General features: G+C 44.5%; 1 protein-coding gene across 1 annotated transcript in view; it reads left to right on the plus strand.

Moving 5' to 3' along the window:
- KCTD1 (potassium channel tetramerization domain containing 1) overlaps window positions 1–19,984 on the plus strand; it is a gene marked incomplete at its 5' end in the record, with an annotated part of 60,573 nt that overhangs the window by 18,071 nt on the left and 22,518 nt on the right. The window contains one exon of the mRNA XM_080714384.1: window positions 17,398–17,542. Within this exon, the coding sequence (XP_080570510.1) occupies window positions 17,398–17,542 (145 nt within the window). The remainder of the gene's footprint in view (window positions 1–17,397; window positions 17,543–19,984) is intronic.

The following is a 19,984-nucleotide window of genomic DNA, read 5'->3' on the forward strand; positions in this document are numbered from 1 at the left end:
GGTCACAGGTTCAAGGCCAGTCTCAACAATTTAGCAAAACCCTGTTTCAAAAAATTAATTAATTAATTGGCTGGGGGTGTAGCTCAATGCCCCTGGGTTCAATCCCTAGTACCACCAAATACATAAACAAATAGAGTAGGATAAATGTTGTAACCACCGAGCAAACCTAGGGAACCATTTAAAATAAGTCCTTTCTCCATCCTGCCAGGTGGCAGTGGTTAGAAAGGCTGAGCTTTCTACACGCTTTGTGTTTCTGAGTGTGTGGCGTGCCAGGCTCTTGAGAACCCATTTTTAATCTTTTATGCAAATTTAAAAGCTCAGCAAAAGTCTTTCTTGCCCAGAGCGTCTGAATGAAGTTAGAAGGACAAGAAGTTAAGGGAAGCGGTGGTGTCAAGTGACTGCTAATGTTTTTCAACTTCTATGGCTCATGATCACCATAAAGGAAAGAAAAACAAAACACATGAGAAATTCTTATTAGCTAACCTTTTTTTTTTTTCTTTAAATGATGTACAGGTGAGAGCTTGGTTCTCTTTCTGTTGCAAGGGGTAGAGAGAAAGATCTATGGATGTGCCTGTTGTCCAGGGTGCCTGTGGACCAGCGTGGTGCCTCTGGGCAAATTCTTGAACTGTGATAAACCGCGCCTCAGCACAGAGGGTGTGGACATTGCACAAGGCACACCTACAGACCCTGCTGCTGCCAAGGGCGGAATGCTGTCAGTGGCCTCCCGGGTATTTCCCAACCCCACACGCCCGCAACTGTTGTCTTTGAATCCTGATCGCATAGAAACTGAGTACTTTTCACATGTCATTTTGACTTGGTGACTATTTAAATAACTTGCAACATAAATTAGAAATCTTCAGCGTCTCACAGTATAAAGCCAACCAAGCACATCATCCATCCTGATATGAACCAATTTTGTCTTTCTTGAGGAAAAATTTATTCCACCCCCCCTTTTTTTCAGTACTGGGAAATTGAACCCAGGGGTGTTCTACCACTGAGCTACACCCTCATCCCTTTTATTTTGAGACAGGGTCTGGCCAAGTTGCCTAGGCTGGCCTTGAACTTGTGATTCCCCCTACTTCAGGCTCCCAAATGGCTAGAATAATAAGCCTGGACCACTGAGCCCTGAGTGAAGTCCTTCTCTTAAGGACTCATAGTCCTGAGGCCAAATCTCATCCCTTTGCCTTTGTCCTGGTAAAGTCTAGTTTCCCAACGTGCTTTTAGGCTTCCAGAGTCACTTTGAAATCAACAACGACTTCAGAGTAATTTATTCATCTCTGATCAAGCGAATGCCTTTCCATACTCTAAATATTTAAATAACACTCTAAGCCGGGTGGGGTGGTACACACTTGTCATCCTAGTACTCGAGAGACTGAGACAGGAGAATTACAGGTTTGAGGACAGCCTTCAGCAAGTAATGAGACTCTCATCAACCTATCAAAACCCTATTTTAAAATAAATATAAAAAATAGGTGGGGAGTGTAGCTCAGAGGTAGAATGCCTCTGGGTTAAATCTTCGGTAGCACACACACACAGAAGGAAAATTAAAATTAAGACAAAAATAAGTAAATGGCACTCTGTTGCTGTGTAAGACTCTTGAATGATATAAATAGTGAAAGGTGTGTGTGAGTGTGTGTGAGTGTGTGTGTGTGCGTGTGTGTGTGTGTCTGAATACTGAGCAGTGGGAGGTACAAAGGAGTCGGGTAGACTCAGCTATTTTCATCCATCCATCTTCTCTTAGGCACTCAAAGCACATTTATCTGGTCTCTAGGTAAATTGTATATATTTGCTGTACTTTTCATTAAACATTGTCAAGCTTCTGGTTTTTCACTTACGAATATCAAGCGAAAGATTTAAATGATTTCATTGCATGCTGCTCTTGTGCTGACATGATTACAAATGGGGAAAACTGTTAGGTTGGAAATAGAAATAGCTGGCTTAGCCATCAGCCTTTCCTATAACTAATGCGATGCTTTTACTTGAAGCAATGACCAGGACATATTGTAAGTGAATCCCAGCAGGCTGCAATAGGAAAACACCAAAGGAAGTGGGGGACTCCGTCCCGTGTCCTCATGGACCGTCACAAGCACCCAAGAGACAGTGGGCCACGTGGAGAGCAGTGTCCCAGGAAACAGGCCGAGCCAGCTCCGTTTGTGAGAGACGAATGCCAGGGATGGCAGACTCAAGGATGTGTCATCGTACAGGAGGGCACTGGTCCCACAGCTAGGGGTGCCAGTGCTGAAGGGCCCCGGAATAAGGACCGTCTTCAAATACAGTTTAAATCTCTCGGGATCGGGCATGCTAGCACACACCTCTAAGCCCAGCACTCGGAAGCTAAGATAGAAAGAAGGATTGCAGGTTTGAGGACAGCCTCAGCAACCTAGACAGACCCTGCTTCAAAACAACAACAACAATTAAAAAAACTAAAAAGGGATAAATAAATAAGTAATCCCTTGGGAACACCTGTCATCAGAAAACTGGAGACAACTGCAAGACGAAGAAGGCTGGCCAGAGGGGCCAGAGCAAGGGAGGAGCCGGAGTCCGGGACAGTGATACTCAGAGTCAAGAGCAGCATTGTGTGCTTAGGTTTGGTTTTGTTTTCACTTGTTTTGTTTTCTGAAATGCTGCCCCGGCCCTAAATTTTAGTACGCTTGAGTTTTCGGGTGGTGGTCGAGGGGACAGCATCGCAGATGGGCTGGCCCTTGATCTCTGGGAAAGGAGACTGTGTAGCTCAGCCTCTTCAGCGAATCCCTTGATGGCTCTGCGCCTCAGTTTCTGCATCAGTACAATCAGAACGCTACTTGTGAGCTTGTGAGTGAGCATGACGACCCAGCAGAGCGCCTAAGACAAACCCAGTAAATGTTAGCTAGTATAGTATGGTTTTTTTCTCTGAATAGTATTATTATAATAGAATGGAAAATATATTCTAGAGTTTTTCTTTTGGTACTGGAGATGAAACCCAGGGGCATTCTACCTCTGAGCTACACCCCCAGCCCTACTTTTTATTCTTTGCTTTGAAACAGGGTCTCACTGAGTTGTGTTAGGGCCTTTCTAAGTAGCTGAGGCTGTCCGATTCTCCTGTCCCAGCCTCCCAAATGCTGGGATTACAAGTATTTGTCACCACGACCAGCTATTCTAGAGTTTTAAATCAAGAGAAAGGACTGAGGCATGTGTCATAAATGCCTCTCAATATAGAACAGATTGTGGGAAAGAGGGAGGGGCAGCTACATGTGCAGGTCTGTGTGCTCACGCTTGCCAGACCAAATAAAAGGCAAGAGAAACCCTAAACAGAAACTGCTTGCTAAAACAACCACCTGGACTGCCGGGGGAGGTTAGGGTCCCATCCCGGATGGACCTTAGAGAGACAGTCCTTTGCCCCAGAAATCATTTTAAAGCAGACACTTGCTCAAACCACAGAGCAAGCCCAGGTGATCTGAAAAGTATTTCCAGTCCAAAAGAAGTTAATGTAGAGTCACAGTTCGGATTGGGGGCATAGCACTTAATATAAGAATGAACATCTGCCAGCATTCGCTGAGAACGGGCACCGTGATGTAGAGAGGAGTGGAATGCCCGTGGGGCAGCAAGGAGCAGGTCCTGGCCTGCTCTGCAGCCCAACTCCCTGATGGGAGTTCTGGTATCGTGATTTATTTCCTGGCCACACTGCCCTGACCTGTAAAATGGGGGGAGAGAACCAACTCTAGTGTTGTACAGACTGATTACCGGGCCTTGCACACAATGAACACTAAGTTAATTTAGTTCTTAATGATGCCCATTTATTCCACATAAGATTTCTTTGAAGCTGGGCGTGGTGGCTCACACTTGTAATCCCAGCACTTGAGAGACTGAGACGGGAAGATTACAGGGTCAGGGCCAGCCTCAGTAACTTAGCAAAGCCCTCCGCATCTTAGTGACCGTTTCCAAATACATACAAAATAGGGCTGGGGGTGTAGCTGGGAGGTAGAATGACCCTGGGTTCAATCCCCAGTGCAGGTAGGCAGGCAGGCAGGCAGGAAGTCTTTTTTTAATATTTTATTTCATTTATAGATGGAACATATTGAAAATGGTGTACATTTAGATTGTGCTTTGTGCCTTCCCCCGCTCCCATTTCCCTTCCCCCCTCCCAATAAAGAGTGTCCAGGTTAACCATGTTACATTTATACTATTACACATGTTCGTATGTAGCTCCTCCATTGAACAACCTCAGCTTTCTTCTTCTCCTATCTTTCCATTCAAGCTTTGCTGAGATTTCCCCTCCATCATCTGGAGTCCCTCTCGTATTACCACTACTCCCTAGCTTGGGCATATTAGAGAAAACATATGTCCCTTCTCTTTCTGTGCTTGACTAATCTCACTTAACATAATGTTCTCCAGTTCTTTCCATCTTCTTGCAAATGCTATTATTTTATTCTTCTTTATAGCTGAATAGAATTCCATTGTGTGTATTTCCCATAATTTTGCAATCCATTCATCTGTTGACGGAGATCTAGGTTGGTTCCATATTTTGGCTATTACAAACTGTGCTGCTATAAACATGGGTATGCATATGTTAACGTAGTTCTCTGATTTCAACCCCTTTGGAAAGATACCCAGGAGTTGTATAGCCGGATCAAATGGTGGATCTATTCCCAGTTTTCTAAGGAATCTCCACACTGATCTCCATAGTGGCTGAACTACTTTGCACTCCCACAAACAGTGTAACAGAGTTCCTCTTTCCCCACATCCTCGCCAGCATTTGTTGTTTGATTTCTTTATGCTTGCCACTCTGATTGGGGTTAGATGGAATCTCAGCGTAGTTTTGATTTGCATCTCCCTGATGGCTAATGATGTAGAACATCTTTTCATGTACCTATTGGCCATTTGCATCTCTTCTTTTGTGAAGTGTCTATTCAGTTCAGCTGCCCATTTCTTGATTGGGTTGTTTGTTTTGCTAGTGTAGTCTTTTGAGCTCTTTGTATATTCTGGATATTAGCCCCCTATCAGAGTGGTGGCTGGTAAAGATCTTCTCCCATTCTGTAGGCTTCCTCTTTAGATTCTTGATGGTTTCCTTTGATGAGAAGAAACTTTTTAGTTTGAAGAAATCCCACTTATTAATTCTTGCTTTAATTTCCTGCGCTTTGGAAGTCTTATTGAGAAAGTTACTGCCTGTGCCTATATGTTGCAATATAGATCCTATGCCTTTCTCTAATAACGTCACAGTCTCTGGTCTAATTTCTAAGTCTTTGATCCATCTTGAGTTGATTTCTGTGCATGGTGAGAAGTAAGGATTCAGATCCAACCTTCTACAAATGGATAGCCAGTACTCCCAGCACCATTTGTTGAAGAGGCTGTCTTTTGTCCAGCGTATGAGTTTGGCCCTTTGTCAAAGATCAGTTGACTATAGATGTGTGGGTTTGTTTCTGTATCTTCTCTTCTGTTCCACTGGTCAGCCTGCCTGTTGTTGTGCCAATACCATGCTGTTGTTACTACGATTGCTCTATAGTATAATTTGAAGTCTGGGATTGTGATGCCTCCTGCCTGGTTCTTGTTGCTGAGAATTGCTTTGGCTATTCTGGGTCTTTTCTTTCTCCATACAAAATTCATAACTGATTTTTCCAGGTCTATGAGAAATATTGTTGGGATTTTAATGGGGATTGCATTGAAGGCAGGAAGTCTTTGAGGTAAATTATTATCCCATTTCCCAAACTGATGCGGTTTTGGAGATGCTGGAGGCGGTTTCAGGCCCAGCCCTGCGAGTCCCAGAGCTGGCTGTTCCGCGGTGAGGCCTGGCAGTGCTGGCGTCCACGCACAAGAAGGGCCTTCTTCACCTGTGGAACAGCCACCTTGCCCTTCATGTTCTTTCTTGTCTCCATGGCTGAAAAATGGCCCGAAATCTTTTCTCCAGGCCCCTTCACCCTTCCTGCTCCTCCTGGTACCTTAAAATCCCAGGCAAACATCACCCCACAGGGAGCGGGGTCACTCCCCTCTGTCCTGCCAGAGCGCCCTGAGCTGCACAGAGCTCCATCTGAGAGGCCCAGTGAGCTCTGAGCGTGGTAGCTGGTCAGTAAGTGTAAGTGGGCAAAGCAAGTTTATGTAAGCCTACTTAGATACACCTTCAGCCCTATTTCATTTATTTTATTTTGAAACAGAATCTGTTTTAAAATAACATTCCTCAGGTTGACCTCAAATCTGTAATCCTCTGTCTTATCTTCCCAAGTTGTGAGATTACAGGCCTGTGCCATGATGCCCAGCTAGACCTCTTAATCTGAAAAAATTTTCTGGCTGAAGAATCACAGGGAGGATTCATAAGTTTCCAGAAAATAAGCCACGCCCTGTGTGGCCTTGAGCTACCCGGGCCATCAATACCCTGTCAGGATCCGGGTTCCAAACGCAGAATGCCTGAGAGACAGAGACGGCCGCACTCGGACATTTTCTTATTTATTTTAAACTTGCCTTCCTTGTTCCTCTACTTCCTTCGTTTCTAGACGTCATTTAAGAATGATGCTGCCTCGGGGAACAGGTACTGAAACATTACTTCCCCACAAATAGATACTTGTTTTGTTTTTACTTAGAAATTATATTCTTCCTTCCCTTAAATTACTTCTATCCATTTCTATAACAAGCTCTGGAGTGATTTTATCTCTGATCATGAATACAGATGGAATTTCCCAAGTATGGGAGCTTTAAAGAACTCTTTGTAGAATATTTAACTAGGATAATACTCTAAGCAAATTAAATGCTGCTTATGCAGGCCTCTAAAGCAGTACACCGCAATGTTTTTACATTTTAATAATATCCAGGATAAGCTGCATGTGGTGTCACACACCTGTAATCCCGGTACTTGGTCGGCTGAGACAGGAGGGACACAGGTTCAAGGCCAGCCTCGGCAACTTAGTGAGACTCTGTTTCCAAAACAAAAGTAAGTAAATAAATAAAAAGGGCTGAGGATGTAGCTCAGAGGTAGAGAATATAATAACCAGTCTCACATCTCTATTTGCTTGTTTGTTTGTTTCTATGGTATTGGGGATCGAACCCTTGAACCCAGGGGTGCTCTACCACCAGCTACATCCCCAGCACTTTTTTTTTTTTTTTTGCGGGTTTTGGGGATGGAACCTAGGGGCATTTGACCTCCAAGCTATACCCTTTGCCCTATTTTTCTTTATTTTTGAAACAGGGTCTCACTAAGTTGTGGAGGGCCTCAATAAGTAGCTGAGGCTGTCCTCGAACCACGATCCTCCAGTCTCAGCCTCCTGAATGCTGGGACTACAGCGTGCACCACCACGTCCAGCTCCCAGCATTTTTTATTTTTCATTTTGAAAGAGGGTTTCACTGGCCCCCAACTTGCAATCTTCCCATCTTAATACCACGCCCGGCAGCATTTCCTTTTTTTAAAAGAAAAACTTTTTTTTTTTTTTTTTTTTGGTAGGTCTGGGGGTGGAACCCAGGGGCATTCAACCTCTGAGCTACACCCCTGCCCTGTTTTTTATTCTTTATTTTTAAAACAGGGTCTAAGTTGCAGAGGGCCTCACTAAGTAGCTGAGGCTGTCCACAAACCACGGTCTTCCAGTCTCAGCCTCCAGAATGCTGGGATTACAAGCGTGCGCCACCACAATAGGCTTAGGAAAACTTTTTATTATAAACGTTTAGAAATAAATTCCAAAAAAGGAAAAATACAATCTTGAACCTCATGTTTTAAAAAATATCAGATACAAGGTCTGTTTGTGGACAGCCTCAGCTACTTAGGGAGGCCCTTCGCAACTCATTGAGACCCTGTTTCAGAAATAAAAATACTGAAAAATAGGGCTGGGGGTGTAGCTCGGAGGTACAATGCCCCTGGGTTCCATCCCTGGTACGCAAAGATACGAACCTAGCATTTCTCTCCCTTGTCTCCATCCTTCCTCTCCCATCTCAGCAGAGAAGGTGTCCTTTTACTGTAATACTGTCTCTGCTTCCTTCAGTCCCTGCTCTTCTGAGGCCAGATTCCCCCATGTGACAGCTCTCCTCAAGCCTCACACTCACACACACATTCACGGTGTGCGTGCACACACAAACACACCTTCACCCATCCGTCGAACCATCTGCCATCTATCTGATGTTTCTAATATTAGGACAGAAACTTGGTTGGGAATCCAAGTCAGTAGACTTTTTTAAAAAATTGCTTTGGAGGCTGACACAGGAGGATCACAGCTTTGCGGCCAGCTTCAGCTACTTAAGCCTTCTGCAACTTAGTGAAACCTAGTTCAAAATAAAGAATAAAAATAGTGCTGGGGTGTAGCTCAGAGGTAGAATGCCCCTGGGTTCAATCTCCAATACTGTGAAGAAAAAAAAAAAAAAAGCAAGTACTTCAAGTACTTGAAAAAAAATTAATTCAATAGGAAAATACTCTTTAAATGGAATTTTTAAGAATATCCCACTAAGTGGTGGGCTCATGGCAGATTGTTTTGTTATTTTACCACTTTTCTATCTTCTATACTTTTCCAGTGTTCAACAATGAGTAGGTATCACATTTTTTTATTTTAAAATATCTCCAAATGCTAAAGAGGTCATTTAGAAGTTGCCTCTGAATCTCTTAGCTGGCAAAATAAATCTGGACTAGGAGCGAAATAAAATCTTTCCATCAAGTTCAAACCATATTTTCCATGACCTAGAGGAAGCCCAGAGGTAGATAGGGAAAAAGACAGACAGGCAAATAGACAGATGACGGAGGAGGAGGGAGGAGGAGGAGGGAGGAGGAGAAGGAGAAGGAGAGGGGAGAGGAGGGAAGGGGAAGGCGTTCTTGGTCCAGAAGAGTGAGGCCCATGGGTGGTGAGCCCAGTAACTGGAGTCCCGCTCTCCTCACCCTCCCTGTCCCTTGGTGAGTGCTGCAGGTCACTTCACAGGTCTCCCCGCACCCCCTCCCTGGGCAAGTCCCTCCTGCAGCCTCTGCAGGTGGCTCTGCAGTGACCACGCGAGGGCCAGCTGGGGACGGCTGAGGGGTTAGCCTGCCTGCCCTGAGCACAGCCAGCTTGCTTTCCATGCAGATGTGAGGAGGTGTTCAGCCAGGCGGTGTGGGAGGAAGGCTGGACACCTCTCCGGGCTGGATTTCCTTACTTAAAAGGCTGCAAGTCCCATAGGAGTTTGTCCATACTAAATATGAGTGAGAAAACAGCACGTAATGGAGCAAGGGCTGCTGGGGCCTGGGATTAGACGTGCAGTAGTCTTCCAGAAAGCAGGCTTCGCTGCCCTGGGAATCCTCGCCTCCCACCCCTTCTTACCCCCCTCGGTTCTACCAACAGTACCGAAAGCAACCCCAGAAATCTTGGGGCAGCTGAGCGTGGTGTGCACACTTGTAATCTCTGTACTGAGGAGGCAGAGACAGGAGAATTGCAAGTTCTCAGCCAGCCTCAGCAACTTAGACCGTGTTTCAAAATAAAAAGTAGAATAGGGCTGGGGATGTAGCTCAGGGGTGAAATGTCTCTGGGTTCATTCCTAGCACAAAAAAAAAGTCTTGGGGTGTTTCACTGTGGTCTGATTTGGTTTGATTTCAACTAGGCCAAGCCCCAGAGCCTCAACATTTTTTCTTTAATTTATTTATTTACTGGGACGGGGTACTGGGAATTGATCCCAGGGGCATTCTACCTCTGAGCCACACCCTCAGTCTTTTCTTAGCCCCTTTCATATTTCTGTTTTGCAGCAGGGTCTCACCAGGTTGCTAAGAGTCTTGCTAAGTTCCTGAGGCTGTCCTTGAACCTGCAATCCTCCTGTCTCAGTCTCCCAAGTACTAGAATTATAGCTGTGTGCCACCAGGCCCCACAGCTTCAAGTTTTAATATCCCAGCTATTAAGTTAGTTTGCCTACAAAATTGATAACCAAATAATGTTATGTATTAGGATATCAAGCTCTATCAAACGCCAACATTTTTATGTTTCCCAAAAAAAGTTGTTCAAATTTTTTTTTTAATACTGGGGATAGAACCCCAAGGGCATTCTGCCTCCAAGCTACATCCCTAGACCTATTTTTTTATTCTTTATTTTGAAACAAGGTCTCACTAAGTTGTGGAGGGCCTCTCCTGTCTCAGCCTCCCGAGTGGTCAAGAAAGCAAGCTTTAAGCTAAGCATGGTGGCACATGCCTGTAACCCCAGGACTTGGGAGGCTGAAACAAGAGGATCACAGGTTCAAGGATAGCCTCAGCGACTTAGTGAGACTCTCTGAGACCTCATAAGACCCTGTGGTGGCGCACCCTTGTAATCCCAGGATTTGGGAGGCTCCAAGTTCGTGGACAGCCTCAGCTACTTAGTGAAGTCCTTTGCAACCTAGTGAGACCCTGCTTCAAAATACAGAATAAAAAAATAGGGCTGGGGCGTGTAGCTCAGAGGTAGAATGCCCCTGGGTTCCATCCCCAGTACCACAAAATAAATAAATAAAGAAAGAAATAGTAAAAATAAATAAAAAGCACTGGTGGTAGAGCTTGGAAGAAGAACACCCCTGGGTTCAATCCCAAGCATGCATACACACACACACACACACACACACACACACACACACACACACGAAAAAAGAAAAAGAAAACAAGCTTTAGAGTCAAACTCAGCTTTAGAGTCAAACAAGCTTTGTAGTCAAACTCAGGTGGCACCCAAGCTTTATCATCTAAAAGCTGTGCCCCTTTGGCCAAGTAACCTCCCAGGTTTGTGTCCTCATCTTTAAGGTGAGAATACTAGGGCTACTTCAGAGGATCACTGTAAAGATTAAATGAGAATACTAGGTAGTAGCTGGCGTCAGGGCAGTCGTCCCCTATGGGCATGAGTGGAGCTCATGCTCTGCCAGTCACCAGGGCAGCGGTGCGTGTCAGGTAGCTGTGTCTAGTCAGATGCACATCCTTGAGGGGTATGAATTTGGAATTCTGTTTATATATATAATTTTTTTTTGCGGTACTGGAGATGGAACCCAGGGGCATTATACCTCCAAGCTACACCCCCAGCCCTATTTTTCAGTCTTTATTTTTTTTGAAACAGGGTCTCACTGAGTTGCAAAGGGCCTCATTAAGTAGCTGAGGCTGAAGTTGGGCGTGGTGGTCACAAAATTGTAATCCCTGCGCTTGGGAGGCTGAGACAGGAGGATCACACAGGTTCGAAGCCAGCCTCGGCTACTTAGTGAGACCCTGTTTCCAAATAAAATATAAAATAGGTCTGGGAGTATAGCCCGGAGGTAGAAAGCCTCTAGGTTCCACCCCTAGTACCACCAAAAAAAAAAAAAAAAACAAAGTAGCTGACGCTGTCCATGAACTACAATCCTCTGGTCTCCGCCTCCTGAAAGCTGAGATTCCAAGCGTGCACCACCACACCTGGCATCTGTTTTTATTATTTTTTTTAAATGGAGGCTGAACTAGATCATTTGGGGCATCCTTCACTTCTAACAGTGCGGTTGGCTGTTCAGGAGCTTGCTGTGAAGGTTGAACGCGACGGAATGGCTAACGGGAAGCCATTTCAAGCTGACAATACTGACTTGCTCTTCCTTAGTCTCTGCTCATCCTCCTTTATGCTGGCTCTTAATTAAATTAGATACTACGGATGTCTAGACCTCACTCCCACCAAGATATCCGAACACCTGGGGGGGGGCCCCTTGCACTTGCACAGACCTGTGCGTGTACACATGCGCGCGTGTGTGTTGCTTTCTTCCTAATCTGTGATCCTTCTGTCTCAGCCTCCCAGGACTAGGATTACAGGCGTGCCGCCACTTCTGGCAGCATCAGGATCTTGTGAAAGCTCTGCAGGTGATTCCATCGCGCAGCGAGAGCTAAGAGCTGCTGCACTGTGCAAATGACATAGCAACAAAGTACGGCAGAGGAGGCAGAATTTGAGCAAACCAGAAGCGATGTCTGTCTGTGAAGAGTTGTGCCTTCAGAAATGGCCTCTCTGTCTCGCCTCTAAATCTGCCCTTTTCCTTAAGACCCCTGAGAGCGTGGTCTGCCTCAGCCCCCATCACCCGCGAGGCCAAACCTGCACTCCCTGACTGGCTCATAGGGCTCCTTCCTACCTGACCCCGGCTCCTCCGCCTGCTTTTTCAGTCAGCCTGACTCTGCAAGTGGAGCGCCGGTATGACACGCCTTTCCTGGCTGCACGCTTTGGGGTCTTCCTCGCCCTGCCCTCCTACCCACCTTGTACTCGGCCAACCTGTCCTTCAGGGCCCCAGCGAGCTTCCTTTCTCCTCCCTCCCACCCACAGTGGAGTCTGATGGGCCGGGTCCGTCCACTCCACGCATACACCTGCTTTCACTACACCTGACCTGCGCTTCCAGCCCCACAGTTTGTTAAATTCCGCAAAAGCAAGGGCTGTGGCCTTCTGGCCACACATCCCCTGCACCTGGCCTAGAGAGGCTAGCTGAAAACTGGTGGAAAGAATGAATGAATAACTAAATAATTGTAACAGAAAAAAGGAAGGAGAAATTCTTAAGGAACTAAGTCACACTGAATTAGAGAAGCAAGTCCCATAAGCGAGTGAACGCACAAGAAAGAAATACTTAGGGGGTGACTCACACAGATGCAGGTAAATGAGAGTCTAGCCCTGAACTCTCCCTTGCCGGAGATCACTCTGTGCACGAGCACACATTCACACACACACTCCACCAAACAGCCTGATTTTATCTGAGAGTAGGCCCTGCTTTATCTGCACCATAAATAAGATTAATCAACAGATTGCTAATGCTACAAAGCAACAAAGAATAGAATTCAATATCAGGTAATGTGTATTTTAGTTAACTTTCATAATCCTATCAATGAATTATTTACAGATAATATGATGTAATATTGGAGATCTCCTTAAAATCCCAGTGGGGGAGGGCAAGGCATAGAAATGGGTATGAAATAAGATTAACCAAGAGTCAATAGCTTCGGAAATGGGAAAATGGTCATAGGGAGTCCATTAGAGCATTTTCGTTACTTAGGTATAAACTTGAAATTGTTCAAGATAAGATGGTTTTATTTTTATTTGTTTGTTTATTTTGGTACTGGGGATTGAACCCAGGGGCGTCCTACATCTGAGCTATACCCCAACCCATTTTTATTTATTTTTTGAAACAGGGTTCTCACTCAGTTGCTGAGGGCCTAAAAAGGTTATTCAGGCTGACCTCAAACCTATGATCCTCCTGTCTCAGCCTCCCAAGTATGGGGATTACAAGCGTGTGCCACCATGCCCACCTATGATTATCCTTTTTAAAAAATTGTGGAAGGAAATCTTTCTCAGCATTGCTTCTTGGTTGAATGACTATAAAAACAACAAGAAGAAAACCCCTTCTATACATCATCTGGAGCCAGCTTGGTCTTGGTCAGTTGGAAAACAGGAATGTTCTCCAAGGTTAGTAACTGTAATCAGTTCCACACAGTTTTCAGGCACCAGAGTTTACAAATCACCGCAGTCTGACTTGTAACTCCATTCATATGTCTACAAGAAATACAACCTGTGTCGACTTCCCCTTTATTTACTTAGCCAAATAGTACTTTTCCGCAGTGTGGCCCAGTCTCAACCACCACCCAGGGACGCCATTTTACGGTTATTGCCCTTCTGCTTTGTTTTCACAACTCAAAACGGCCCCTCTTCTGGAGTTGGCAGAAATCAGCAACACTGCAATTCCTTTTACTACTGCAAACATCTGTTACTTTGAGTAGGGAAGTTTTTCTGCTCCGATAGGCCTTTCACCCCCGTCAGGAAGGGGCATCCGCGGCCCAAGTGCCTCCTTCCCAGCCCCTTCCCCGTTCTCACCACGGTCCTCTCAGCTCCCACAACCCACACGACCTTTTCTGCCCAAGCATTTCGGGAGTTTTCAGCCACTTTCCACCACCATGGGACCCACGACCTCCCCTGGCCCTTTCCTGTTCCTGTTCCTGCTGGACCACTTCCGCCCGCCTGGCCCTTTCCTGTTCCTGTTCCCGCTGGACCACTTCCGCCCCGCCTGGCCCTTTCCTGTTCCCACTGGACCACTTCCGCCCCGCCTGGCCCTTTCCTGTTCCCACTGGACCACTTCCGCCTGCCTGGCCCTTTCCTGTTCCTGTTCCCGCTGGACCACTTCCACCCCGCCTGGCCCTTTCCTGTTCCCACTGGACCACTTCTGCCTGCCTGGCCCTTTCCTGTTCTTGTTCCTGCTGGACCACTTCCGCCCCGCCTGGCCCTTTCCTGTTCCCACTGGACCACTTCCGCCCGCCTGGCCCTTTCCTGTTCCCACTGGACCACTTCCGCCGCGCCTGGCCCTTTCCTGTTCCCACTGGACCACTTCCGCCTGCCTGGCCCTTTCTTGTTCCTGTTCCCGCTGGACCACTTCCACCCCGCCTGGCCCTTTCCTGTTCCCACTGGACCACTTCTGCCTGCCTGGCCCTTTCCTGTTCTTGTTCCTGCTGGACCACTTCCGCCCCGCCTGGCCCTTTCCTGTTCCCACTGGACCACTTCCACCCCACCTGGCTCTTTCCTGTTCCTGTTCCATTGGCTCAAGAATGGCCTCAAGGCTCCAGCTGGCAGGAGCTGGTTGGGGGCCACTTCCCGTGATTTCCCTTAAGGAAGGGAACCTTTGTCTTCGTAGTCCCGCCAGGGTTCCCTCCTTTGCTGGTGTAGCCCAGTCCTTCCTCAGCTCCTACACGCCCAGCCTCTGCCTCGCCCAAGGGCGGCAGCTTCCCTGGGCCCACAGGCTGGGCCCACTTTCTTCCTGCTCAAGGTCTCTGTTTGGATTTCCCTCCTGCTTGTTCCGATTTTTTATGTTTCACCTGAAGCTGAAGTGAAGATACCTTTGATTGTAGCCATGTCTCATTTCCTGTAGCTACCAGAGGTTGGTTTTAGTTTGGATTTTTACATCCTGAAAACCATTTCAGTGACACTTCTATTTTGGAAAGGTTCCTAAGGATCTATTTCTGCCAGGGTTTTTCTCCTTAAGTCCTGTTCCTTAGTTCCTGCGGGGCTTGGGGTTGTTTGCTTTGCCTTTTTTGGGGGCGAGGGTACTGAGAATTGAATCCAGGAACATGCTACCTTCAAGCTACACCCCAGCCCTTTTTAGTTTTTATTTTGAAACAGGGTCTCACTAAATTGCTGAGGCGGTCCCCCCTCCCCGACCGCAATCCGTCTCAGCCTCCCAAGTACTGGAGTTGCAGGAGTGTGTCACCATACCCAACTACTTCTCATGTCTTTATCTTTTGACTAAAATGACTTAAAATCATTGATACTGATTTATTTCAGGCACTAAAAATAATCAGTGCAGATATTTGGATTTCATTGGAAAGCTCTTGTTCACCAAATACAGATAGAGTTAGAAACTCAAGACCAAAAATTTTCATGTAGTGGCAATCCCTTCCTTCCCAGCAGTTTTGGGAGGCCCCTTTAGGATCAGGCAGTGTACAAATTCCCCAATGCTACTTAACTAGTTGGGCAAGTTACTCATCTTTTCTAGCCTATTTCTTCATCTTTAAAATGAAGATAATGGGTTTTGTTCCCTGTATAAAATGCTGAGGATGGTGTAAAGCGTTTGAAAAGCCCTTAATTAATATAGCTCCCTTCTCCTGTCAACTGAAAATGTACCATGTGATTACCAGTGAAGAGTGTAATGTTTTAATAAGCGCAAACACGTCTCATTCTTTCCCATCCTGCATCAAATTGTCCTGGAAAAGCTGTAAGCAAGTGACTCATTATATTTGAGTTTTGAGCCTGTTACCTATTTGACTGATGTGTCAATGAAAAACGAATGACTCCGAGCATGCTGTGAAAGAATCTTGGAATAATCACTGCAGTTCATGGAAAGTTGGAAGAAAACATGAGCTCAGAAAATTTTATAGAGTTAGAAATCTACCCCTATCTTTGCTTTCTTCTTTGCACATAATCCCTTCACATAGGGCACAATTTTAAAAATTAAAAAAAAAAATTTTTTTGTGGTACCGGGGATAGAACCCAGGGGCATTCTACCTCCAAGCTACACTCCCACCCCTATTTTTTATTCTTTTTATTTTGAAACAAGGTCTCACTAATTTGCAGAGGGCCTCACTAAGTTACTGAGGCTGGCCGCGGACCTGCGATCCTCCTGTCTCAAACTCCCAAATACTAGGATTACAAGTGTGTACCACCACACCAGACTAAAAGTTTTGTTGTTGTTGTTGTTGTTGGTACTGGAGGTTGAACCCAGGGACATTCTATCTCTAAGATATACCCAGCCTGCCCACCCACCCACCCTCCCTCCCTTCCTTCCTTCCATGTATGTATGTATGTATGTATGTATGTATTTATTTATTTATTTATGTATTTATTTTTGGAAACAGAGTCTTGCTGGGTTGTGGAGGCTGTCTTCAAACCTGTGATCCTCCTATCATAGCCTCCCAAGTACTAGGATTATAGGCATGTGCCACCACACCTGGATCTTTAAAAGATTTTTATTGAAACAAAAATTCACATGACTTTATTGGGGGAGGAAGAGGGAATCGGTTTTTCTATTTGTTTACCTTTTTTCTTTGTGATGTACTGGAGATGGAACCCAGGTGCATTCACCTCCAAGCCACACCCCCCAGCCTTATTTTTATTCTTTATTTTGAAACAGGGTCTCACTAAGTTGGCAGAGGGCCTCACTAAGTAGCTGGGACTGGCCTCGAATCTGTGATCCTCCTGTCTCAGCATCCCAAGTACTGGGATTACAGGCATGTGTCACCACACCCAGTTTAAATTATTATTTTTTATAGTTAAATGTAAATGTTAGCATATGGGCATTAATTTTAGAAGTTTGGGATTCTTGGATGGGGAAAACTCAGAAAATTCTCAGAAATTTAAGAAAATTTCTTAAAAACAGTATTGCAGCCAGGCATGGTGGTGCACACTTGTAATCCCAGTACTTAGGAGGCTGAGATAGGAGAATTGCAGGTTCAAGGACAGACTCCGCAAATAGTGAAACTCTCATTAACCTAGAGAGACACTGTTTCAAAATAAAAATAAAATAGGACTGGGAGTGTAGCTCAGAGGTAGAATTCCCCTGGGTTCAATCCCTAGTCTCACACACACACACACACACACACACACAAAAGAATCACTTTGTTTTTAGTGGAATAAAATTTAAAGCCCTTTGGAGCTGGAACATTTTTAAGTAGCAGGGAAGGTTGTTTTAAGTAACACCAGGGAGAAGACAGGCTCTTCCATTTCGGGGACAGCACTTTGCCATAATCACCATGTCAGGAACGTTTTCTTTGCAGATAAAAGACAGTGAATAAAAGAATGTACTTGAGAAAACCTGAGACTATTTTGAATGCTCTGGTCCTGAGATACGTGTCAAGCAGGGACCAGCACCTCTCAGAACTCTAACTACTTAATGGATGGCTTTTCCTGTCTTCCATCTGCTTGAGCTGCCTACGACAGGGACACCAAACTAGCTTTTAGTCTTAGTGGCCAAACGATTGATCTAATTGTCTTCACTCTTCCCTCTTTTCTGTCACAGAATCGGAAGACTTTTTGATGGTACAGAGCCCATTGTTCTGGACAGTCTCAAACAGCATTATTTCATTGACAGAGATGGACAGATGTTCAGATATATTTTGAATTTTCTACGAACATCAAAACTCCTCATTCCTGATGATTTCAAGGTGAGGGAATACAAGTTAACAATACATATGCAATTTGTTTTGATGTGCTCCAAAAAGTATGTCTAGTTCTACATTTTTTTTAACATATCCCAACTGCAGTGGCATCAGAGTTTTCTTAGACATGGTTATATTGTCTTCATGAAGTAGAGCATATTGTCATTAAAGTTTAACATGACCAAAAGAAGATCAATTTTTATTTAAAGCATTGAATTGCTGTTCATCTTAGTAAGTTTAAAAGAAAAAAGCTGATTAAAAGCTCACTTCTAGTAAGTCTTAGCAAGCTAGAAAAGAAAAGGAAATTTTATCTCCTACAAGATTTTGTCTCCTAGGAATTGAAAGCAAGCATTAGCAGTAAAATTTTAAAATTATTTTCTTGAAAGCTAGTAACAAATATTAGCTGGATGTGATGATCTACGCCTATAATCCCAGCTATGCTAGAGGCTGAGGCAGGAGGATTGCATGTTCAAGGCCAGCCTGGGCAACTTAGTGAGATCCTGTCTCAAAAAAAGGGGGGGAGGCCAGGGATGTGGCTCAGTGTTAGAGCACTCCTGGGTTCAGTCCTTAGCACCGTAAAATAATAAAATAAAATAAAAATTAGTAACAAGTGTTAAAGTTAATCACAAGGAGATAATCTCAACTTACGTGGGTAACTCTAGGCAATAGAATTAGATCAAAAGAACAAATAGGAAGCTTTACTATTAGAGGGAATATATGAAAATGTAAATTTTGTAGCTGATACCATCTCTCTAAATATGACATTCTGAAGAATCAACTAAATACATTTAGAACTATTAAAGAACTCATTAAAATATCTAAATTCAGGATTAATATATTAGAATCAATATCTTGCTTAAAGAATAGCAAGAGTTAATCATGCATTATAAAGGGAAAATGCCACAACAAAAATGATAATACCTAGGAGCAAACCTCACACAAAATATACAAAGCCTGATGAAGAAAACCACAGATTTTGCCAGGCGTGGTGGTGCACGCTTATAATCCTAGTATTTGGGAGGCTGAGACAGGAAGATCACAGGTTCGAGGCCAGCCTCAGCTACTTAGTGAGGCCCTCCACAATTTAGTGAGACCCTGTTTTAAAATGAAATGAATCATGAAAAAATAGGGCTGGGGGTATAGCTTGGAGTAGAATGCCCCTGAGTTCAATCCTCAGTACAGAAAGAAAGAAAGAAAGAAAGAAAGAAAGAAAGAAAGAAAAGGAAAAGAAATCTTCACATATGAATATAAAAGAAGAGTTGGCTGATGTTTCTGGGTGTGAAACCTTAATATTTTAAAAGTGTTACTTGTCCTTCAATCACTTTATATGTTCAGTGTAAATCCATTTTATTTTATATATATATTTTGTGTGTGTGTGTATGGTACTGGGAGTGGAACCCAGGGGCTTTTTACCCCTGAGCTATACTCTCAGACCTATATTGTGTTTTATTTGGAAACGGAGTCTCACTAAGTTGCTGAGAGCCTCACCGAGTAGCTGAGGCTGGCTTCAAACCTGTGCGATCCTCCTGTCTCAGCCTCCCAAGTACTGGGATTACAAGCGTGCGCCACCACGCCCAGCAACCCATTTTAATAACAGATCTTTTGGGGGGCACAGAAGATTGAACCTACAGCTATACCTACCTCTGAGCTATATCTCCAGCCCTTCTAATTTTTTTTATTTGAAACAGGGTCTTGCTAGGTTGCAGAGAGCCTTGTTAACTTGCTGAAGCTGGCCTCAGAACCTGGGATGCTCCTGTCTCAGCCTCTCAAGTATAGGGATTTTAGGTGTACGTCACCACGTGTAGAAGGGAAACAAGCCTAAGAATAGCTTTAGAAAGTTAGCTTTGGCCATAGCACTAGTGGTGATGGCGGGTAATGGAAGATGCATCCTACAACATCAAAACATACTATGGGGAATAATTATTTAAAGCTATAATATTTCAGGCAGAGCTGAATTACAGATTAATGGAGAAGAATAGGATCCAGATATAGAAATGTATACAAAACAATATGATATATTTTAGAGGTGGTATTCCAAACCAGCGGGGGAAAAAGGGAGGAGTCAGTTATTGCTACTGAGACAGTTGGGAAAATTATAAAGCCAGAACCCTATCTCAAATCATAAGTTCATAGAAATTCCAGAAAATAAATATAAAAACTAAATCTATAAAAAAGATATTAGAAAAATATAAATTCCTTAAAGTGTAATTTTGAAGCAGATAAGGCCTAAGACTTACTACCCAGAAAGCATCATTTAAAAAATATCTTACTTAAGCCAGGCGTGGTGGCCCACGCTTGTCATCCTAGTTCTTGGAAAGCTGAGATGGGAGGATCACAGGTTCACGGCCAGCCTCAGTTCCTTAGTGAGGCCCTCCACGACTTAGTGAGATCCTGTTTCAAAATAAAGAATAAAAAACAGGGCTGGGGGTATAGCTCAGAGACAGAGTG

This window comes from Muscardinus avellanarius (genome assembly GCF_963383645.1).
Source record: "Muscardinus avellanarius genome assembly, chromosome: 17".
NCBI classification, from domain to species: domain Eukaryota; kingdom Metazoa; phylum Chordata; class Mammalia; order Rodentia; family Gliridae; genus Muscardinus; species Muscardinus avellanarius.